The 24,462-nt window shown below is 42.8% G+C and overlaps 1 protein-coding gene across 1 annotated transcript; it reads right to left on the reverse strand.

The window, feature by feature from the left end:
• Window positions 1-1,007: 1,007 nt before the first annotated feature.
• LOC134465342 (cullin-1-like) lies at window positions 1,008-24,462 on the reverse strand. The gene is made up of 22 exons (XM_063218966.1): window positions 24,265-24,462; window positions 18,323-18,856; window positions 16,869-17,046; window positions 16,385-16,552; window positions 15,977-16,027; window positions 15,523-15,613; window positions 14,747-14,910; window positions 13,584-13,746; window positions 12,897-13,027; window positions 11,502-11,609; window positions 11,151-11,257; window positions 10,894-10,942; window positions 10,237-10,368; window positions 9,522-9,639; window positions 8,041-8,141; window positions 7,263-7,394; window positions 6,629-6,721; window positions 6,115-6,162; window positions 4,164-4,246; window positions 3,486-3,591; window positions 2,166-2,279; window positions 1,008-1,954 (listed from the first exon to the last, which is right to left on the reverse strand). Exons 2-22 carry the CDS (start codon window positions 18,460-18,462, stop codon window positions 1,874-1,876), a joined length of 2,358 nt encoding a protein of 785 aa, XP_063075036.1. The 5' UTR covers window positions 18,463-18,856; window positions 24,265-24,462; the 3' UTR covers window positions 1,008-1,873.

The raw sequence follows: 24,462 nt of genomic DNA on the forward strand, positions 1-24,462 counted from the left end.
TCGTAAGGATTTCACGAATGGCGCGAGATACGGTTGCCCTTCACCGGCTTCTGGTGCTGTGTCCAGAGGGTGTGTCTGAGAGCGCTGCTGCTGCTACTGGGAGGTTGAATGGAGGGGTCAGTTCACTGTCTTTTCAGTGTCAAAGGATCAGTCTCATATAGAAGCATCAAAAGGAAGCGAGATTGGGACTGTTCTGTGAATTTACAGAGCAATCCTTGAGTCTAGCTATCAATGCCAATGTCACACACTATAATGAAGTGATGTAACTCCCTCTAGTGGTAGTCTGTCAGATGTTTTTACTCTTTCGGGGGGACCGACCCTCTACTCACATCACAATATTACAAAACATTTCTTTCCCTTTTTGATTTAATCATTTTCCAATTTTAGATGTGATTTATAAATTCATTGATTACTTTTTCTGCTCTGACCTGTATTAATGTGAAAAAGCTTCGGGTATTTTGAAAGGCGCTTAAAATAAAATCTATTAGTATTAGGCCTATATTATCATTTAAGGTGCACTGTGTAAGATGGTGGCCAGAGTAGGTATTTAACTATGTTGTTCAGTGAAAGACTACAGTCTACTGCGGAATTTGATATTTTCATGAATATTTACTAATTAATGAACTAGTGTTTACTAGTATGACCAAAGTACAGCTAAAATGCCCATTTCTGGAAATTCAAAATGGCGGACCATGGAGAAGATCTCCCTTTTCATGTATGAAAAAGGCAATTTTCCGAGTCATAATGAATACTTAGAATTTGATGGTGGTGATAAGTATTCATGAAAAATTTAACATTAGTGAATGGGCAGCATGAATTCTGGAAATAATCAACTGAAAATGTTACACAGTGCACCTTTAAAGGTTCCATTAATTTAAAAAAAAAAATTCTACGGGACTCAGGGTAGAGAGACCATGGTCAGAGAACTTTGGCTAATAAAATGCTTCATTTGATCTCACACATGCACCAGGGGCAGCTCTGAATAAAACCCACATTGACCAAATTCATACAGAAACTTAACTTTATTTACCACACATTTAGAAAAAGTGAAACACACTATACAAATGATCTTGCCATAGCAGATAACAATGCAGGATACATTTCTAAGGACCTGGCCAGACAATGCTATCGCTTTCGGAAGTGCAGCTAAAATTGCACCCATATATAACTTCTCATTATTCAGCTCCCTCCCGTTACAAACACACTCCTGTAAACCATCGCTGCTTGAGCTCAGCAACAATGAGGTGCAAAACCCTCAACCCTCAACACCTTTCCTTTCTTATTTTTGGATCTTTTCTTCTTGAAAATGTTTCGCTTGCTTAAATGTAGATAGGCAGTAGCATGCAATCCTCAAATGTGAAAGGTGTTTTGATTGTTTAAAATTCTTCTGTATTTTTATTTATTTATTATTACTTCTTCGGTTCTTTTAAACTTAAGGTGAGGGGCGGGGGCAGGGTTCAGGGGATCTGTCCAGTATTTACAAATCAGAACGGAGCCATCTCTCCCATGTGATCTCCCATTGGCTAGCAGTAAGTCCCAAGTCATTTGCCATTGGCTAGCAGTAAGTCCCAAGTCATTTCCCATTGGCTATCGGCTCTACTTCAGTCTTAAGAGCTGTGAAGTCCAGTTCCTTGGGGGGAGTCTCTTCAAAAGACCACATCTTTGTTATTCCTCATCACATCATATTATTATTCCTTTTTTCCAGTTCTTCTGTCTTCGCTCAGTTTAGTCCTTCCAGGTTTCCAACATTCCCAATAACATGTGGTCAGATGTCAAAAGGAACAATGTTTGATGCAAGAGAACTTCTTTGAAAAAAATAAAAATAAAACGAAAACCCAGAACAAAATAAAAAGGTGAGGAAAAAGGACAATGTTTAGGCCAAGTAGCTGTAGGTATCCTTTTCTCCATCCACCCTCTCCAGATACTCCTTCTCGATGAGGATGTCGATGCATTTCTGAGGAAACAAATGACAAAACAGTGCCATCAGTATTCTGTGTTAAAAAAAAAAAAACGCATCACCTTTGGCAATAATGTACCATCCATCAATACTCAACAGTAGTAGAAATTCAACCATTTGAAATTGTTGCTGGAAAATAATTTTTCAGTGGAAACAGCGCATACTAGAGAGGGTGGGGGGCAAAGAAAAAGAGGGCGATTCAGCTCACCTTGATGACGGGCACTCTGGGTTTGAATCTGGAGGAGAGCTGGTTGAGGACCTCCGCTAGGAGCTGCTGGTGCTTGAGGACCTTACGCATCTTCATGATCCGCACAATGGCCGCCTACAGGGGACACAGCAACAACAGCACAGTTTACAACAATGGCCGCCTACAGGGGACACAGCAACAACAGAGAATCGTATATGAGAGAGCGATAAATCAGGGTGGTTCTTTTCCGGTATCCATGTGATGTCGGATGAACGCCCCTTTAGGAGACCTTCGATTAGGAGACCTTAGGAGTCTTGAGGTTGAGAATAAATGGAGTCCCCTTAGCGCTGTAGATGGCGGTAGCGCACGTCTTGTGCGAACACCACAAAAAGAGAAGGAAGGAGGAGGGACAACGCCCCCTTAGGAAACCGAACTTTGAGCACACCCCTTTGCATTGGATGGACGGGGTTTGACATATCTTTCTCTCTTATACGATTTTTGGCATTAAGTTGAAAGGGAAGATTGTCCTGCACCTTTCCCTGGGATGTGCACAAAGGCTGACGGTAGTATTCGGTGTGAGAAATCGGCACACTTACAATTCCTTTTTGTGTTTTTGTTTTTATTATCTCATGGCCAGGGGCCTATACTACAAAGCTGGTTCAGGATAAGTCAAGGTTAAGTTAAGAGGTAAATCATCTAATAGAAGAGCCTGGAGTCCTCATTTTCTTAAAAAAAGCTCTAGTATTAGATGATTTACCTCTCAACTTAACCTTAACTTACCCTGAACCATCTTTGTAGTATAGGCCCCAGGACTTCTCACTCCGAAAACTACATGGCAAAATGAGCACTGTTTACACCAGGGGTAAAGAATTGTCTATTAGAGCAAGATAAATTAAGCCCATGGGTTTCCTGGATCCATGTGGTGACATCAGGTGAACGTCCCCCTGTGGTTAGGAGACTTAAAGGTTGAGAATAAATGGGAGTTCCCTTTGCGCTGTACTGTAGATGGCGGTAGCGCACATCTTATGCAAGCAGTCACCAAATGCCACAGAAAGAGAAGAAGCACGAGGCCACGAGCAAAAGGAGAGGATGGGGAGCTTGTAGTTCCAAGACAAGAGTAGGGAACGTTTTTTTTCGTTCGAGGAGCCACTTTGGCTCTAACTTAGAGATCCTAAAGAGTAGTTACAGGAATGCAGGACCTGCAGAATGGCTACGCTTGCACAGATGCCAATGATGCAGATTCCCAATGCTGTGGGAAGTGACAAATTAAACAATGTAGATGTTTGTGGCCAATTTTTAAGATGGATAGAAAATGGCAAATTGGGTGAGTGTGTGAAGTACCTGTATCAGCAGTTTCCTGTCCTCCTCGATGTTCTTGTGGGTCGTCTCCTGCTCCTGTTTCTGTTCCGTCTTCATGGGCACGTTGATGTTGACTCGCAGTTTCTTACTGTTGTGCAGAGATGAAACACAATTACATTAAATAACACTTAAGTGACACACTTTTATCCAAAGCGACCTGGTTATTTTACAGGGTATTGGTTACAGTCCCTGGAGCAGAATGTGGGGTTAGGTGCCTTTCTCAAGGGCACTTCAGTCATCGATGTAGGTGTAGGGAGAGGTAAGTGTGGGATTCAAACCTGCACCCCTCTGATCTTCAGACCACAGAAGATCGACAAAACAATACTTTTAGAGTCTTGGTTGTTGCTGCATCCACAATCATTGATGTAACAAACCTTGTGAATAATACAAGTAATAATAATAATAATAATAATAATAATAATAATAATAACTTGTGTCTGAGGATTCTAACTCATCCAGGTCATGGATTTAAGTAAATGGTTATCCTTTTTTTTGCCAAGAAGCCTCTCTTTAAAAAAAAACAAAATGGACGGGATGACCAATGTAACAAAGCAATGACGACTGTTAACCCCCCCCCCCACACACACACACACACACACTGCATGTGAGCGTGACCCTGCGAACGGCATTAAACGCATCTGAGGCAGGGCTTTGACTTACTTTTTGTATCCCAGGTACAGTTTTATCAAGGTGTCAGGCTTGAATTCAGTTTCGTCCACATTGGCAGCCTCATCTTCAAGGACCTGGAAAAGGGATATATAGTAGGTAAGACAACATGCCAAGCTACAGCGCCACCGTGTTTCCGCTCGATCAATCAAAACTTTATCATACATCTTGTTTTTTTTGTTTCTTTAGTGTATTCTTTTAATTACATATGCCTTCTTGACCATGTAATACTGTGGGCCTATATATGCATATAGGCAAGGCAAGGCAAGTTTATTTATATAGCGCATTTCATACACAGGTGCAACTCAATGTGCTTCACAAAGTTAACAAATGTAAATGAAAGGAAAACAGGGAAGAAAGAAGGAAATGAATTAGTCAAAAAACATTTAAAACATTAAAGGGACAGTTTGGTCAATTTCAACATGCAGTTGTAATGCTCACACTATCCTGGACTTGTCAGTGCCTGAGATTTTTTTTTCTTCTTCTTCAGCCGTTTCCGAGATCCTGGTCATTGTAATGGGGGCAGCTCTTTGTTTACATTTCAAAAAAACATTTTTATTTATTCCCAAAAACATCCAAAAGGTTATAAAACATCAGTAGACAACTAGCAAACAGCAGTACCTTTTGGGAAAATATTTGGAGTTGGCCTATGTTTCATTTAAAAAAAAATGTAAACAAACGCTGCCCCCATTAAATTTGCTCATATCTCGGAAAGGGCTGAGCCGAAAAATGTGGCATCACCAGGTACTGACAAGTCAAGGGTAGTGTGAGCAATACAACTGCATGTTGAAATTGACCAAACTGTCCCTTTAAATAAAACATAAGGTAAAAATAATAATAAAATAAAACATAAATAAACATAAAACCTTGAAAAACATACGCAGTCTTCAGATTTTAACTGTTCGACGACAGAGGAGTCTGGCCTCCTTTTTTTCCGTTTACCTGATAGAGTCTAGAATTGTCAGGGTTTTGTCTTCTCTTATTTTACCGTCTTTTCATTCAATCCTCAGAATTTAACTGTTCGACGACAGAGGAGTCTGGCCTCCTTTTTTCCGTTTACCTGATAGAGTCTAGAATTGTCAGGGTTTTGTCTTCTCTTATTTTACCGTCTTTTCATTCAATAATTTAAGAAAGCATCTGAGAACAGCTTTGTCTTGAGTCTAGATTTAAAGCTATCAATAGTGGGTGCATTTTTTACGTCATCTGGAAGCTGGTTCCTAAGCTTTGAAGCATAGAAGCTAAAGGCTGCCTCTCCACACTTTGTTTTGACTTTTGGAATCACCAGCAAATTCTTCTCCGTTGACCTTAGTGACCGGGTCGGTGCATACAGCTGAAACATATCCAGTAGATATGTGGGTCCCATTCCATTTAATGATTTAAACACAAGTAGCATTGCCTTAAAATCAATTCTGTAGCTTACTGGGAGCCAATGCAGCGATCTTAAAATTGGAGTAATGTGGTCAAACTTCCTTGTCTTTGTAAGAACCCTTGCAGCTGCATTTTGTACCAGTTGAAGCTGTTTAATGGTCTTATTTGGGAGGCCAGTAAAAAGACTGTTACAGTAATCAACTTTACTAGAAATGAAGGCATGTATTAGCTTCTCCAGATCATGTTTAGATATCAGGCCCCTAAATTTAGAGACGTTTTTTATGTGATAAAATGCAGACTTAGTAATAGCTTAGTGCAACTAAGCTATTACTAAGTGCAACTATTATTTGTTTTGTTGTCATATTTCTGTATCATTATTATTATTATTATTATTATTATTAATTATAATCCTATTTTTTTTGTTTAGTCCCTGAACAGGAATTGGTGTTACAGAAAAAATTTGCCTTGAGGCTATAATCTGGCTAAATTGTATATTGTGCACTGTCCCTGCTAAATAAACATTAAATGGAATGAAATGAAAATAAAATGAAAAATCCCACTCATATAAAGCACTCACCAGCAGTTTGGATTTTAACAGGATTTGTAGAACTTGTGTCAGTATGTCCTAGAAAGGAGAAAAAAAAGCATTCAAAAGCACAGAAAATGAGCATCACTGCACAGGTTTCCACTCATGAACTACTAAAGCTCAAGACAAAGACCTGTGTATAGCATGCAATTGCTGTGAAAAGGCTGTAAATAGGTCCACAGGCATTCATGTCTAAAGGTGAATCGCTTCATAACCTTTCAGCCTTGAATGCGCGTGGAAAATAGAGAGAAAGGAAGAATCAAAATAGCAGACTCTTCCCAGGCCTACTTTTTGTAAAATAATGATGGAAACGGACAACGAGATCGGCCAAGACTATATTGACATTCCTGAAGATAACCAGGGGTGCCTTTCTTGGTTGCAACGCAATTTTCCACTGGCAACCAACTAAGTTGCTAACTGGTTCGCAACAATGCTTTTGAAAAACAGGGTCCAGAACTACCCTTACAGCCAACAACATTTACAGTTCTCAGTAGAGGAGACTCACGATTTTGATCTGCGTGCTGTCGGTGAGCTGCTGGACTGAGTAGATGTCCTCCGTGTTGTACAACAGCAGGATGGCCATCTGAAAGGTGGAGGCCTACGGACACAGACAAGAGAGGAGCATGTTAAGACATTACAACACACTTAACTGGCACTTTTATCCAAGGCAACCTAGTTATTTTACAGGGTATTGGTTACAGCCCTTGGAATGGACCAACGGAATGGAGCAATGCAGGGTTAGGTTCGATGCCTTGCTGGGGCACTTCAGCCATGGAGTGAGGTTCAGGGAGAGGTGAGGGTGAGATTCGAACCATCAACCCCTGATTAAAAGACCAACTAACCTCTAGGCCACAGCTGCCCAGAAGCACACAAAGAACTGCACTTTCGCAAGTTACTCTCGTTTCACTCGTTCATACCGTTTTAACAAGACAATATGTACAGTTCATCATTTTGCAGCTTGCTTGCAAGATTTGCAGATATCAACATAGTCTCAATAAGTAGTCTAGCTTATGAAATCGGTAATGTTGCACCACAGGATCCCCTTGGTCATTTGACTGTCTATTTTGGTGACTCATCTTGTTCAGGTCGTGGCAAAGACAAAAACAAAAAACAAAACAAAACAAAAACCCATATGGTACCTGCAGGGTGTATCTGTTCTTGAAGCAGTTGGTGACGAGCTCCCCTTTGGACAGGTGGTATAGCCAGGTGAGCTTGCGGCCGCTGTGTCTGCTGGCGTAGAAGGCGGTGAAGCGCTGGTAGCTCCTCTCCAGCTGCAGAAGAGCACAGCAGGACACACATGAAACATAAGAGAAAAACACCAGGGATGGAAATAAGCACCCGTCCACCTACCAATGACGGGTAAATGTCAGTGGTGACTGGTACATTTTTCAACCCACCAGTCACTTTGACTGGTAAAAACAGAGAGTGACTGGTAGATTTTGAAATCTACCTGCCACCGTGACTGGTGGGGAAAAAATGTAAAGTTCCACCCCTGTGTTTAGCCGGATCACACCGCACTCTCGATTAAAAGGTGCCAAACATAAACAAAAACTGTGTAAAATTGAAAGAAAAATGTCTGCACACTTAAATCCCCTTTGTGTTCTTTTTAATAGGCCTATTAAAAAGAACACAAAGGGGATTTAAGTGTGCAGACATTTTTCTTTCAATTTTACAAAGTTCCACCCCTGAAAAACATGCACATCCGTCTGAAAAAGATTGGGTGCAGGACCAGCAAAATCACATGAAAACGGAAAGTGAAGTCCGTGACACCAAGCTCCCGCTCTTGTCTGATGAAGGGCATGCTGCCCGAAACGTCACATTTCAGTTTACACACGAGACATCCACAGCATGGAAACAGGGAAACACATTTTCAGTCCAGCTCAGATCGCACAAACCTCACGGCAACTGCGCGCTCACCTCAGATGGCAAAGCAAAGGTACAGGACTGCTGGAAGGGCCAGGAGCCGGAGCTGAGCACCTGGATACTGAAGTCCACGAGCCCATTCACGCCCAGGACACCTGCAAAACAAAAAGCCTGTTAAACGCCCAAGCTACTTTTGGGAAAAGCTACCGTCAGCCTAATACAAATCTAAAATATACCTCTGCTTTTGAATGCAATTTGTTTCAATGCCCGTTTGTGCTACAGAGGATAAGATCCTCATGTTGTATTAGAACTTCATTCAGCTCTAATATTCCAATATATATAGTGGATATGCAGTGGATGACTAGAATGAGAGGAGTTGTTATTGCTTGACATAGGTTAAAAAAAACAACAACAAAAACAATCTTGCAGTTAAAAAAGTTAAGAGGATGCAATCGTTTTTTCACCCACAGCAATGTTATAACTATTATAATTTGCCATTCGTAGTTGTATGTGACTTGGGGTAAGAAGAAGACATGCATGTCTGCTATGTAAAATGAGATATTGCAGAGGTGACTAGGCTGAGATGACTATGCACTCGTGCTAATTATAAGCAAAAGAAAATCCCCTTTGAAAATGCTGACAAGGGTAAAGGAGAAACTTCATAGATGCAATACTGAGGAGCAGGACTGACGAGAAGAAAAAAAAATATCAATATGGTCTAAAATAGACTTTAAACAGCATATCATTCCATAAATAGCTGAAGATATTGGTTTGCAACAGCAATATCCTGGGCAGAGTTCAGTCGAGACATAAACAAATCTGGCATGCCTGTCAGGCCACTGCAGTACACTGTGCTTGCCTGCACGCACACACGTTGTTTACAATTAGAGCAGACTTTACCATTTTCCATAGTTTGTATGTTTTCGATTATATTTATGATCTTTTTTTAAAGGGGTGGAGGAGTTGAAGTCATTTGAATCATTCATATCTGATATGATAGTGAAGACTGACAGGAAGTTAGTGTGGAGAGAGATGGGGTGGGGTTGGGAATTGACTTAGGCCGGATTTCAAACCTGGGTGCCCCTGGGCATGCAAGCCCATATCTGGGGGGGTTAGCGCACTGCGCCACATCGCCCCCATGACTCAAATTTTATGAGAGAAAAAAAAAACATGGATCATGGAGCCCTAGTGTGAACTGATGAAGCTCATGAGGAAGTATGTCACCCAACTGTCAGTTCATGGGGGTGCTATAGAGACTATATTCTGGGTACGGTGCACACATTCAAAAAGCTCTTTTTGCAGGTGCCAGACAAAAGTGTCAGACAGTTGAAGGAGGTTGGTCTGCACTGCCAATAAGCTCCCAAAAAATATATATATTATGTAAAAAGTAACGTTTGATAATGCAGGGACCCAGTATCAAGGTTAGGCGCAGACCTAACTCCTTCGACGGTGAGAGATATCAAAAAATCTTATGAGAGCTAAACAAGACCGAAAAGGAAGACCAGGCTAGCAGGTATGCAGCTGTGTCTACTTACAGTCCAGAGGCTCCGAGTTGCTGAGATGTTTTTTGAATTGCTCGTTCAGGTCTTTGCTGACGCCGATGTCCTGGAACATGCGCTGCAGTTTAGACGTGTACTCGAAACCGCACGCTTGCTGCAGAGAAACACAACAGTTATCAACAGGTTAGAAAAAGAATAGGGTCACTCAAGTAAAAAAAAATCTTTAATGAACACTGATTTTCTGTGTAAAACTTCATTGGTGTTGGAGATTGCTAGAGCCTTTTCTTTGGCCAATTGCCACATTGTGGTTGTGCAAAAGCATGTAATTTATCTAGTGTACACATTTAAATGCACACAGACCAATATAATGAGACATGTCAGTTTGTCGAAAGAGGGGGTGTGATAGCACCCTGTAAAACTGCTTGAAGGTCACTACACCAAAAATGTTGCAAAAAAACCTCTCGCACACTGTCGTCTTTTTCTAACGTTGGTGACCCTTGGCTTCTCCAACACAGTTGAATAAAGACGTGTTCAAGTCGACATAAAGACACCCGGTCCACCATCCCTACCTACTAGTCATTCATTTTCTTTTGTTCAACATGCATAACAAAATTCCCTTTACCTGACAACTTACACCATGAAAAAATCCAATGTCAGGTTAAGGGAAAAAATACTTTTAGAAGTATTGGAAAAAAGAAAATGAATGACTACATTTAACAACTAGATAGGAGCGCAATAGAGTCATCCTTACCTTGAGTTTGGAGATCATGCTGGCCTCAGCGTCGTCGCTGGCACTGTTCTGGTGGACCAGCCGCTTGGCCAGCATCTTGGCATAGAACTTCTGGAACACGTCTTTGTCCTCGATGTACTTGAACACCACCATCTGTTGCCGGGCGATAGAAGAGCAGAAAACAGCTCAAGTCAAGTCAAGCAGGGTGGCATTATTCCAAGAACATGGTTAAGTGGTACACCGCAACCAAGTCAACCTACAGGAAGTGGTGAACCTAATAGATAGCCCGCAGGTGTCTACAATACTTAATATATAATCATTCATATATAATACCTATACAATTGTACTTCTGCAATAACTGTATAAAGCATTTTGATTAATCTACTGCAATTATACTATGAGAACAAGCAAGTCGGTAAGGTCATGTAGGCCAAACGTTGATTGCAAATTCAAACGCCCTAACCTGTTTAACCCCCCCTTCGCGTGCATATATGTTGTATGTTACATGTTAGCATTGACCCTGTACTATTTATTCCTGTGCATTTGTTTTTATACTTTACGTCTACGTTGTACGAGTCATGCGTCTTGTAGCTTAAATGTAAGACACCCATCTCTCCTGACTGAACTGAAGAGCGCATGTGACAGCTAGAGCGAGATATGAGGTAGGTGTAAACTGACCACTTGGTTGAGTGTGTCCTCTAGCTCAGCCTCCTCTGGGTTCTTGGAGCTGAAAGGAGAAATCCAAGCAGACAGAGACTAAACAAACCAGCGGAGAAAACACAGCAGAAGGTGCCCTCCACCCACAACACACTTACTCACACACCTGCCATAACAGTCAAAATACAAAACAAAATACTGTATGCATGCATGCCCACGGTTGCATGCATCCCTTTCTTAGAGGACGAGCCATCTGAGTGTGACAGGTGCAGACTCACCTCTTCTTGAGCAGCGAGTCACAGTATCTGGCCAGCAGCTCTGGGGACTTGCTGGATGAAGACACCATCTTAGTCACCGCATTGTTGTTGATGAAGCGCCCACACGCCTGTAGGGAAAACACAGGGAATGAGCGAGAGACAGAGAGCGAGAGACAGAGAGCGAGAGAGAGAGAGTGCGAGAGAGTGCGTGTGTGTGTGAGAGAGAAAGAGACACAGAGAGAAAGACAAAGAAAGAAAAAGAGAGAAAAAGACAGAGAGAGAGAAAAAGAGCTTAAAAATACTGTGAAAAAAGGCCAAAAGGAATCATGCCTATGACAAAGCTTACAATGGGATTCTACAATGTACACAAACCTTGTCGAGGGCTGCGACAAATCCAGCATCGTTGTTAAAGGCAGACATCACTAAAGCGTTGTACTTCTTGTGGACATCCAAGATGGTCTGTACATACATTTTGGGGTCCTGCAGACAAGGAGGGGAAAAGGTGTTCAGAAAAAGAGAGCAGTGCGCAGACATTTTCCTTTCTATTTTGCAGAGTTTTTGTTTATGTTTAGCCCCTTTTAAATCAAGAGTGCGGTGTTATCCAGTTAAATACAAGACAGTTTAACTTAGCACCACAATGCAGCATAATGTAATATGAGGGGTGGGGGTGGTGGGGTGGGGTGGGCAGTGGCCTCACAAAGGGGCTCCTTGGCCTGAGAAACGCCTTTTATTCCTCTTTGGGCTCTAAAATATAGGTCGTCCGCGCGAGGTTCAAATATCTACCCTCTCCTTTACCCAGGATGACCATATAGGTCGTCCTGCAAGACTGGCATATGAGCCCTTGGCTATGTTTAGCCTGGCGAGCGTTGGATTGGGCTGGGCAGGGCAGGGCAGGGCAGGCTATAGCGACGTCTAGCATAGGGTAGCCCAGTTGATCAGTGGGGGCCATCAATTTATTTTATTGCTTTTAACATTACGGGGGGCGTTGGTAGGCTTATGAGGATGTCCAGGGGGCGTTGGGGGGGGTTATGATGAGGCCAGGCATCTGTTCAAAAAAAGGTTGAGAACCACTGCACTAATTTATGGTGCACCACTGCATTACTGGTGCATTGGCTAAGAAGTGACATTAGATGCAGCTAGGGTAGACCTGCTGGCAGTAGGCCATTCTGTGGCATTGCACCACAGAGTTAAAAAAAAAAAAAAAAAAAAAAAAAAAAACAGCCACACATTTACATGTGGGTACATGCTCAACACTTGAATTGGCCCAATGCTTTTTATATCATTTGTGGTAGACACTGGACAGTGTAGTATAGTGGCATGTGGTGGGTATGGCAGCACAACACTGAATAAATAGAGGGCAATTCACGCACTGTTGCTGCTCAATGATTCAACACAATATTACGACCTCAACCAGTCTTCGGCAGATGTATGGTGACCTACCATACACCTGCCAAAGACTGCTTGAGGTCGAAACGGTGTTAATAAATCGGTGAGCAGCAACAGTGTGCAGATTTTCTTCTTCAAGCATTGACTACCATACACCTGACAAAGAATGTTGAGGTCGAAATGTTGTGTTATCTTGTGTGCAGCAGCAGTGTGCAGATTTTCTTCTTTTTCTTCTTGGATGTGTGCACATTCTGGACACTACTTTTGGGCTGGACTAGACTCACATTAAGAACAGCCTCTCCGCACTTCTCGACGGCCCTTGGTGAAAAAAGTTAATTTGGGCCCTGTACAGTACTATGTGGTGGGCTAAACTAGACTCACATTAAGAGCAGCCTCCCCGCACTTCTCGATGGCGGCGAGTCCCTGGTTGTAGATGTGCGTCTCCAGCAGCTTCTTCAGCTCCCCCAAACCGTCTGTGATGCGGGACACCAGGTTGTACATCCTGCCCAGATCTGGGACACGAAAAAAAAGAAAAAGACAGAGAAAGAGAGAAAGACAGAAAGACAGAAAGAAAGAAGGTCAGGACAATATGAACAAAGAGATGGGTGGCAAATATTTCCATAATCGTGTTATTTTGTTCTATGCTCTTCTGATCTAAAAAGAACTTGGAACTCAAGGACAACTGACACAACAATTGAAAACAATGAAGAGGCAATGCAAGTTCTGCTTCACTTTCACCAAAGGACATGTGAGACTAGGACAGAAGAGCCCTTGTACTGTCTAAATGTCTCCATAAACAAAACGGGACAGCCGTGGTCTTGTGGTTAAGAAGATGGGCTTTAGGTCAGAGGGTTACAAGTTCAAATCCCACATTTCCACTCCTTAATGCACCTGGCTGACGTGTCCTTGAGCGAGGTATCCAACCCCCACACTGCTGTAGGGACTGTAACCAATACCCGGCACCACTAAAAACCAACCAACCAATAAAAACGATGTCGCTTCGGATACAAGTATCAGTCAAGGCAGCAGTCTAGCTCACTAGTCTAGATAACTTCCAGAATGCCATACCTTCATTCTTATCGGCATCCAGAAGGTTCTGGAACTCTGTGTGGAAGATCTCCAGGTGCTTCTCGATGAGAACCTGCTCACACTTCCTGGCCAGCTCGTCTTGCGTACTCTCGTGAAGGTAGACCTGCACCCTCCTCTTCTCTTCCAGCAGACGGGTTTCCGCCTGGACACACAGACACGCATCTTCAGATTAAACTTATCATACAGTTTAAGTTGCTAGCAACTAGAAATTAACACTTCTGAGCATTAACATTTTCTAGAACATAACATTGCACTAGCACAAATCCAATCAGAATCACAAAGAAAAAAAGAAAAAGAAAAATCACCAGAAGTTTAGTAAAAACGCAGTGCATACCCCCAGTCACTCTAATTTGGGATAGAGAGTTATCCAAATATGGGTCTACTCCCAACTGGACGTGGATATGGGAGGGTATTCCTACAGTGTCTAAGAACCCTGCACATCAGCTAATTCTTTTTAAATTAATACACAGAGCCTACACCACACCTTATCTCTTACACAAAATGGGTAGAATCACAAGTCCTTTATGCACACATTGTAACACTCAACAGATAGGTACATACATGCACATGTTCTGGGAGTGTTCTCCAATATCAAGATTCTGGGACTTTGTGTCTAAAACTATATCAGATGTCATCCACACAGAATGCCCCAAAACACCTGATTTGTGTTTGCTGAATGACGACAACTCCTTAGACCTAAGTGTCACTCAAAGACGAACTCTGTGTGCTGGCTTGACAGCTGCCAAGAAAACCATTCTAAAACACTGGTTTAACCCTCAGCTACCCATGAACTCTGCCTGGCTCTCAGACTTTAAGACTATTGCACTACTGGAACGTTCTACAGCAAGAATGAATAAAGCCAAACCCCACACCATCTCCTCATGGGACATTGTAGTGGAAGAACTGTCTGAAATGTTGTCATTGTCTGTATCTTAATTTGTATTACTGCATCCTTTTCCTTGTAGATTGTGTGTGTTACTGTATGAGCGCACTTTCCCTGTTGTAAATAGTTTTTATGTTTTATACCTGACATATTTACTTCTGTCTGCTCAATAAAAAATGTTAATCACAAAAAAAAAAAAAAAACGCAGTGCATGTATTACACACAGTGCTGGATTCATGGAATCACTGCTAACGCCCACCTTCTTCATGTATTCTGTAACAGGGTTTTGCTGCAGGAACTCTGTGCTTTCTCTGGTGTAGAAGCGCTCTGTGTCTGCCAGGAATTGACTCTCAAAGTGCTCCTTGTAGACGGAGAGAGTGGGGCCTTTGGCAAAGGTGTCGTCCTCATCCAGACCCAGCTCCACTGTAAAAACACAAATGCACAAATTCCCAAAGCACTGTATTAGGACAAACTGCTGAATTAGAACATGTGCACATTAAGCCGGATTAATATAAATACTTGAATCCATAGTTAAAATGACCTAGGTCCACACTATCGTTTTATATAGTTTCAGAATATTCTGCCATGAACTCATTTTAGCCTGATGCGGCGTATATGTTGTTTGACCTCTGGCGCCTGGAGCTACATACGCTTCATTCAGGCAATACATATTTTAACATCTTTTTTAATATGTGGGTATGTTAGAGCTGAATGAACATATTAGTGCAAGATGAGGGTCCTAGATCTTAAATGCAACTTATTTCACACTTTTATGTGCTTTGGAGGCGGAGATATATACTGTAGGTTTGAATAGGTAGAGGGCACCTTTTCCTAAAAAAGGCATTAGGTATTCAGCAGGCGTTTTTTGCAAGTACCTTCGGCTAAAATGGGTTAAGCAAGCTAACGTTTTCAGTTTTCTCCACTTCGTGTTCCTATTCAACATCTATTGTACAATGACAGCAAAAGAGACAGCACAAACACAAAGACAAACAAATAAAGCTCAAAATAACAAAAATTATACTAAAAAACACCCACCATAGGACTGGACAACTCCACTGATGAGTCTAGTATTGATTGGTTCACCATTTCTCTCCTTTTCGATCAGTTTGAGCACTGCATTTGTCACCTACCAAGGACAGAAACACAGCATAATCAAATCATTATGTCAAATGCACTCAACAGAAGCATGTTGTGTCATAATCTTCAAAACAATCTTACAACTTACAACACCATCAAATTGCGGGCATGCAATTACAAATATTAACTGCATTGCAGTAGAACTTTAAAAGTTATAGCTCGAATCCGCATTCAATTCAAAATCCCTATGGATTCCCGCTCTGTGTCCCCGGCATAAATTGTACTCGCTTTCACGAATAGACTACAAGATTTGTAGACAACACAGCACACTAATGAAGGAGGAACACTGCATGTTATAGCTTGCATCAGCATTCGAACCAAAAACGAAATGAGTCTTAAACACAAGTCTCACCTGTTTGTTTAAAGGTCTGAAGAGGCAGTCTCTCCATGTGACCAAGGCAAGCTGTAAACAAACAAAGACAAGATAGTCAGCCACAACATCAAACGATCCAAAAAGGTGCAGTCCCTCTGACCATTGACCTTACACAATACATGTATGTGACGGTGACCGATTGAAATTACAAAGTTAACGTTTGCAGGATGTGCTTATGGAGTTTCAAGCTCAAATAAAGAATTTGATTCAGACAAAATGAACAGTGATGATTTTGCACACCTCAATTGAACAGTTAAAAATATTCAATTTGAAACTTCCCCTTCCCACATGCTATGCCTGGACGTCAAAAAATCCTGCAGCACATTCCACGTCACTAATTCTCACAGGAGGTGGGAAGATAAAAAAGATAAAAGCAAAGCCCCTTACCGAGTAGATTTCGTAGATGCCTTTCCGCCCCTCGTCGCACTCACGCCGGACCCAGTGGCGGTTGAGGTAGGCACAGATACCGTTGAGGACTTTACTGGAGAACCGGTAGTCCTCCCACTGCTGCGTGTAGAACGTCAGGACACTCTCGTCCATTAGGTCCTCGCCATCCTACAGCAGAATCAAAGAGGAGTCAGAGCAAAAACATTTATGATTAAAAGTGTGTGCGTGTGTGTATTTGTTTTGTGCTCCATTACAAATAAAACAAATAAGACTCTTAAATAAGCGTCTTGTAACAAGGCAATGCTACACAGAACATTAAGCATCTTGTAACAAGGCAATGCTACAGAGAACATTAAGAAGAGCGAGAGAGACAGTAGACAGATATCCTACCAACCAACCAAAGGGCAGTGAGAACAAAAACATTATGTTGAAAAGTGTGTGTGTGTGTGTTTTGTGCTCCATTACAAAGAAATCAAATTGCTACCTTCAGCAGATTTGTCAGGTAGTTCTTCAGGAACTCCTTGAGCCGCTTGTAAAGTTCGAGGCCCACAAACTGCGCTCCCCCGGGAGCGGGGGCCTTCTTGGAGGGCTTGGACTGGGCCGTGCCGCCCGCGCGGTTCTGATTGGACTGGTGCACGCTGGTACAGTAATCATACACATGTCTGGAGGACAGCAGGGGTTAAGGCCAAACACATGCAGACAAAGTACAAACTTTTAAAGTATTTCTTTAGTCTTTTATGACTATTTTTTACAAGAGGACAGTGACAGGAAGGAGAGATGTGGGGAAGGATCAGCATAGGACCCGGGCAGAATCGAACCCGGGTCGCCGACATAACAGCCCAGTGCCCTACCATTACGGTAGGGCTTGCACTTTTTTAAAGCAAACACCAGTAAGAAACATAATTTAATACAACTCCTTAATTTATTTTAGGGATGCACGATGTCAAAAATTTTGGCCGATACCGATATCCGATTATGATATTGCGGTTTTGGCCGATGACCGATATTAACCGATACCGATGTTTTTCTTTCTTTTTTAAAAAAAAGAGATGACAATGATGCAAACAAACATAATTTTTGAATGTCGTCTTATTTCCAAAAACACTTTTTAACTCCCTGTGATAATTAGATAAAAAATAGAGACAAAATAGAAGACAAACTGTGAAAGTCATCGTCAACTCCATTCTTTTAGAACCGTAACATATTTAAAAAAAACATCGGCGTTAACATCGGCCCAGTTTTACCTATCAGACCATCATGTCCGATGTGTTGAATATCGGCCGATACCGATACATCTGGCCGATACATCGTGATGAATTTCTTTCATTTGAGATAAATGACAGTATCAAAAAAAAAAACCCTGCCCTGTCCCCCAAATGATCAAACTGGAAGTAAATGTCATTGCGTCGTCATGTAAATATGACACGCTATCCAGAGTGACTCCACTGCTGTACAGGCCCAGTGGGAGATCAGGATGTGTAGAATAGTGTTTCTCAACAGGGGCTCTACAACCCTCCTGAGGGCAGAGGGGTGCCCTCGGGGGGTGTTGTGAGGGGACGGTGCTTAGTTGCCATTGGGGGGCATGCATTAGTCCACTTTATTTTTTTTACTACTAAGGGGGGCATTGGCAGACGCATGATGAGGTCAAGGGGGAGTTTGGGAGGCTTATGGTTTGGTCCAGGGGACGTTTATTCAGGATATGCTGACAACCACTGGTGTGGAGCTACGTGCGTGTATCTGGACTTGATCATGCCGTGTGTGCGTGTGTCTGTGTGCGTGTGTCTGTGTGTGTGAGTGTGTGCGTGTGTGTGTGTGTGTCTGTGTGTGTGTGTCTGTGTGTGCGTGTGTGCGTGTGTGCGTATGTGCGTATGTGTGTATGTGTTTGTGCGCGTGTGTGCGTGTGTGCATGTGCTGTGCATACACCGCTCATAAGGATACGTGTAGAGCTCCATGTATCGCGACTTGGCCATGCTCTGTCTGGTGTAGACCTGCCGAATGCCAGACCGCAGGTCGTCCCATATCTGGTCCAGGCCGATCTGCTTTAGACCATGAGGGTTCTGTGCACGATTGGACGACATGTCTCTTATAAATGTGTCTGTGCCTCTCTCTCAAGTGTCACTCCAGCAAGTCTACTCCTCTCCTCTCCTCTCCTCTCCTCGCGTTCCGTTCCGTTCCGTTCCGACGCAAGATTGACCGTATCCACGGGGCGGTGTGGTGTGGCGGGGGTCAGTGCTCCATAAGGCAAAGGCACTTGAGAGGTCCCGTGCAGTCACGTGGAAAAACACAAGCTTTCGCGTGCACACAGAAACAAACACGCACGCACACACTCACAACCATGCACATACAAAGACACACATGTAAAGGGAGGGAAGGTAGGGGGGGCCGGCAAGGTCCCCTCACAGGTGAAGGGGGCAGCAGCTGGACTTCACCCTCTCAGGTGGTGGCGATCACTTGAGCAGTCCACCAAGACACCTGGGGGTAAAGACAACAAACAGACAAAAGAATTAGATTAGAATGAAGTAAGATGCCCCCGGCCCACACCTTCCAAAACCATTACCGGTACATATGATTTGAAATCTACCGGTGAAAACATTTTCATTATGATTATTCATGCACAAGGAATATCTTCCTGTGTGTCTTTCTGTTGGCACAGGGGTGCAGAACAGCTGAATGGCAAGCATTTCAAAACCTGTCGATGTTGCCAAGAGGGTTTCAGGTATACTATGAAAAGCACAAGCAACAAACATCAGCAGCACTAAGCTTAAATTTGTATCGGTCATTTTCTCTAGGTCCTATTTGATTAACGTTGCCTACCGCCCACTTCACCTCATCCTAAGCCTGTCAACGCCCCCCTCAGTTTAAAAAAACAACAACAGCGTATTGTCCCCATTTGCAACTAAATCCCATCTCTCTCAGCTGTCTGCTTCTCAACGCCCCCAAAAGGTTCCCGAACGCGAGTTCTATTTCGGAAATAGCCCGTTAATCAGCTAAATGCAGCCCACCTCTTCCCCAAAAACCCTGTAGCTCTTCCATAATTTCTGAAATGATGCCATGCTCTACCCTGGTTAGAATGAAACATTACGACTGACGCACCTTCAGAATCATCCTAGACCAGGGGTTCCCAACCTTTTTCAACTTGGGGCCCACTCGAAATTGTCAAAAATGTTTGGGGCCCACCTCTGACCCAATTAAGAATACCGTATTGGCCCGAATATAAGACGTGGTTTTTGTTCTAAAAATAGTACTCTAAAAAGGGGGGTCGTCTTATTTCCGCGCGCTAGACTAAAAACTTTTTTTTTTAATTTTTTTTTTTACTTTACCTGAATGCGGCCATTATGCTTCACAACAATGACACAAAACTCAATAGCCTTATGGATAGGGCGAGAGATTGTTTTGTCCATATCAAATGTGCGTTTCGTGATGAGTGTTGCACCGCCCGTCTATCAACTGTCAATGTCAACGCGATGCGGGCCGACAATGCGAGGGGGAAAACACAACAGTCAATCGCGATGCGTTGCTCTGTTTTTATTTGTGTTCGGTTTTACAGTCTCATCAGGAAAGCTTTGGTTGTTCTCTCTGGTCACCAGTACAACTTGAAACTAAAGAAATGAAGGGTGATTTGATGAACAACCTGTAGGCTAAGTTTTGGATGCTGTCATCAGCCAATGAATGGTCATTCATGTGCGCGAGAGAGCGGCGCCTTTACAGGTGGTGCCTATTTGACGATATCCCTCACAACAATACAGCGACAGAGAGTAATGGTTAGGGCAAGAGATTGTCTTGTTCATATAAAATCACTAAGAGTTTTACCCTTGGCACGAAATGAATGCCAATCGGACTTCTAATGTCAACGGTGCTGATAGGCAGCGCATGGGTTTCAAATGCAATGCGTCAATCTGCTTTTGGTCACGTTCGGTTTCTACAGTCCAACGGAAAACTTTGGATGCATAAAATGAACGGCGATTTGGCGAGACGGCTGCTGGTTAGATATTGCTGTCAACAAAGCATTTTGCCAAAATCTGTGCATTGCACAATAGATAGTCTACAGTATCTCTACTGGACTAGTTGCCTGGCTGGTGCAGACTGATGCTCTGCTAATGTAGTATGGAATGTTGTGTCGCACTTAGAACAGTCACACCCAGGCGGCTGTACAGTAGGTGCCTACTGGCGCTTGTCAGGTAACCACTGAAGTGAGCAAAGAAAGGAAAAGGGTATGAGTAGCTATCTGTAGTTTTTTATCATGAAAATTACATTGTGAAATTTGTTCTATGTAAAAAGCCTAAGCTTTTCCAACAAATTAAAAATTGCATTTTGAAAGAAGTTTCCAATGTGAAACTAAATTTAGTCTTCAAAAAACTTTTTTCCCCAAAACATGAACCTGAAAAGGGGGGTCGTCTTATATTCAGGATCGTCTTATATTCGGGCTAATACGGTATAACTCAAATAAATCAACAGCATCATACAAATATTATGATTATTTTTGGAAAATGATTTCAAGGCCCACTTGGAATAACTTCAGGGCCCACCAGTGGGCCCAGTCCCATAGGTTGGGAACCACTGTCCTAGACATCGCATGCTCCCAGTGTTTACCATTGCCCTTAGGCATGGCATGTTTGCTGTGGTCGGGAACTCCTTTTTAGGCTCCTAAATCTACTCTTCAAAGAACAACTGAACACACATACATAGCTGCCATGCCATATGAACAGAACTATATTGTAGCCGTGAGGTACAGTAAGCTGCGATGCGGCCCCAAACAGGTATGATTCCAATATAACACAATAGAGGCCGACTGCAAGCAATACCCTACATCCTCAGGCTTCAGGCCTTCCTTCCTCCCGACAACAAGGCGGTCAGCAGGCAAGTAATACAACCCTGATGCTCTAGCACTGACATCCTGAACAAGTCCAGCATTCCATCAGCGGACAACAATGTCACACAACACCAAAAAAAAACCAAACCCCAACTAATTGCAAACTTGTGTCACTGAGCAAAATAAAAACAGACATCCCATTAAAGGAACTGATGCATTGTTTTTCAAATTAAAAAATGTTTACCCAATTAAGATCAGAGCTTAGGGCCTAGTCTCTGCTAATCACCACAGCGCATAATGGAGGAACTGTTACTGTTCCTTGCTCTTCCCGGATCCATTGCCGAGGTATTCCCGGGACAGTCACTCCTGCTACGGAAGCCCTTCTATTCATTATGTCCTGGGGTTCCCTCGCTCCCTGTAACCATGGCAACAGATTCCAGAGCACAGGCGTGTGACATAGGTAGGCCAAGCAAGCAACTGGGAGAGGAGAGGAGAGGGCTGTTGCTAGGGTGGATACGGTATTACGGGTTGTGCTGCTTACCAAACGCAAGTCAAGGGGTCATGACCTTAACATGACTGACTGTAGTGCTTTTATTTCACCTGGAAATGTGTTCTTAAATGTATCAGTCTCCCATAAATGTAAGAGTGTCAGAAGGGAGACTCCAAGGGTAACGGCCGAGGCAACCTTTCCTATGACTTCAATCAGTACATAGGCTGTAACGATACAACCAACTCATGATTCAGTTTGTATCATGATTTTTTTACCTGCGGTTCCATACACCCCACGATTTTAAAATATATCTTTTTGAAAATCGTTTATGGCTAGAATAGGTTACAAGAGGCCACTAATATATTTTGTTTAAGTTTGAGAATAATGATATTGATTTAAAGCCTGGAAGCACAATCATATCATATCATGTGGTTGTTTTCTGGACTGAAGGGTAACAGAACTTTGACAGGGCGTATCACAACACAGTATCTTGACTCTCTGTGTGCATTACAATTTCTCGATTCGATACAATAGTTACAGCCCTAGTATGTTATCGAGAAGCAAGAAGTGATGAACCAACCACAGTGGGGAACCAATGTCCCCTGCAAACGGCATAGTAGTAAAATGATCTGGTACTAAAATGAAATGATTTAACTGAGAGAAACCAGGAAGACACATGCAGGGATACAATTATTCGTTTTTAAATCTATGGCTCAGTTGGTTCCCCCACAGTCCTTGGACAGCGATACATTGAACAAGCATGACATGGATGGGCCAAACTAACGTTTTACATTGAGAACTTTTAGCCTGGCCTCAATTCTAACAAATCAGCATTAAAGTATTATCCCCTTTGTTAAATCATGACCCACATGGCACTAATTCTAAAGTCTCCATTCAGACACCCCTGTCTGCAGTGTTATAATACCAACAAATAATAAGCCAAGACTAAATATCATTGGCCCAGCTGGACGAATCTGATAGCTTTTTACAAACCTCTAGGCAGAATGACACATACAGTCTAGTTCCACTGTGGCATGACAGAACGTGTTAAGGGTCTACGTCTAATTTGTACAACAAATAGTTTAGGGAAACGAAGGAAGGAATGGTGCACACGCGACAAAACATGGCCCTTTCGGCCCCTTCAAAACAAGAGGTGAGGTGATTCCACAAGGTGATTGTGAACCGTCCTTTGATCCAAATGAACGAACTTGCGTGTACGAAAAATAGTAGTTTTCTGCAATGGCAACTGGCCACTAAAACAGAGTGTCATGTAGAGCTAATCACGATTCTTGGCAAGACCGTGTGGCCTCCTTGTCAGCAATGTGTCAATACAGCGTAGGAAGTGGTTTACAAACGAATCTGTTTAGCGGTCTCAAGCTCGAGCGAAATGCTAGCATACCCTCATACGTAGTTAATTCTACCTGGAGCCAGGCATCACGTAAACGGGACAGACTACACTACGACCACCGGGCAGTTAAAGACGTGTTACACCAGTCCTTGTGAAACAATGGCCATTTCATACCGATATGAGTTACATTTGTTCCGCGGTCATGGTGGAGGCTTTGTAGACACGATTCCCTGATTGACGCTCCCAACTCAGGACGCTCCCATTTCATCTCGCTCCCACTAGCCAGACTATCGGTACCACCGCCATATGACGGAGCCAGTTATCTTGTTGATGTTAGTTTTTTGTTTCTAACCCTAACCTTAACCCTAAACCTAACCCTAAACCTAACCCTAAATTGCTTGTATGTGGCAGTATATGATAATACGTGAAATATAATCGGGTGGGACCGCACGTCCGGGAGTGATAGAAACACCTGGGACCGCACGTCCGGGAGCGATCTCAGTTGGGAGTCTCCATCCCCTTACCGTAGACACGAAGCCTTGGTGCCTGTCTTAGCTTGCCAATGTTAGCTGAGTCAGGCAAGGGGAGTTCATCCCTCCTTGCTGACTCTGGTCCCCAAAAACAGTTAGCAATACGGGTTTCTTCCTATGGCCAGAATAGTGTTCGGTCCATTTCCAGGTCATTTTAAAACCGGGGAAAACTCCCAAGTAGATCATTAGAGGCTTCTATTTACACTGCGTCGTAATGGACACAACACTTGCGACTGAGGTAGCTAGGATAGCAAGCTAATGTTAGCCTATATTTTGTATGTAATTTAGTCAGTTAGCAGCTAATATACCAGGCATCTGCGTGCATGCTAGTAGTGCTGCTATTTTAAAGCTCTAGCAGAGGCTACCGTGGATCTGGCCTTTGCTTTGAGTCAGATCATACAAATAATAGCTAAATAACTTGCATCGCAAAGAAACATTGTCAATTTTTGTAGACAGAGTGAGTCAAGATTTCGGTGTCATCTGGGCTAGATGACTAACAGTCTAGACATGTACAAAACTATACTCAATGGTTTCTTGTAAAATTGAGACCTAAGCTAACTTGCTACTATGATAGTTATGTTGAGTAGCAAACTGGCTTTGAGAAGCCGTCTCGGCTAGCTGCTAATACGCTACAGCTTTTGGCTTCAGTTAATTTTGCTGTCTGGTCCGTGTAGCTCTAGCGTAGCCCGTTAGCAAACTTACCATTGTCCAGCAACGTTGTCCTCGGACTCCATAACAGACTCGCAGATCCAAAATACAGAAACCATCATCCAACTTATAGTAAACGTACAGAGGAACTTTTAAATTTTCAACACGAACAGTAAGCTGGTACAAAGTAACCCCAACCAGGCAAGTCCTCTGGCACGCTAACAACACTGCTGCTGCCTGCAGTCTAGAAAT

Source organism: Engraulis encrasicolus, chromosome 16 (genome assembly GCF_034702125.1).
Source record: "Engraulis encrasicolus isolate BLACKSEA-1 chromosome 16, IST_EnEncr_1.0, whole genome shotgun sequence".
In the NCBI taxonomy this organism is placed as follows: Eukaryota; Metazoa; Chordata; class Actinopteri; order Clupeiformes; family Engraulidae; genus Engraulis; species Engraulis encrasicolus.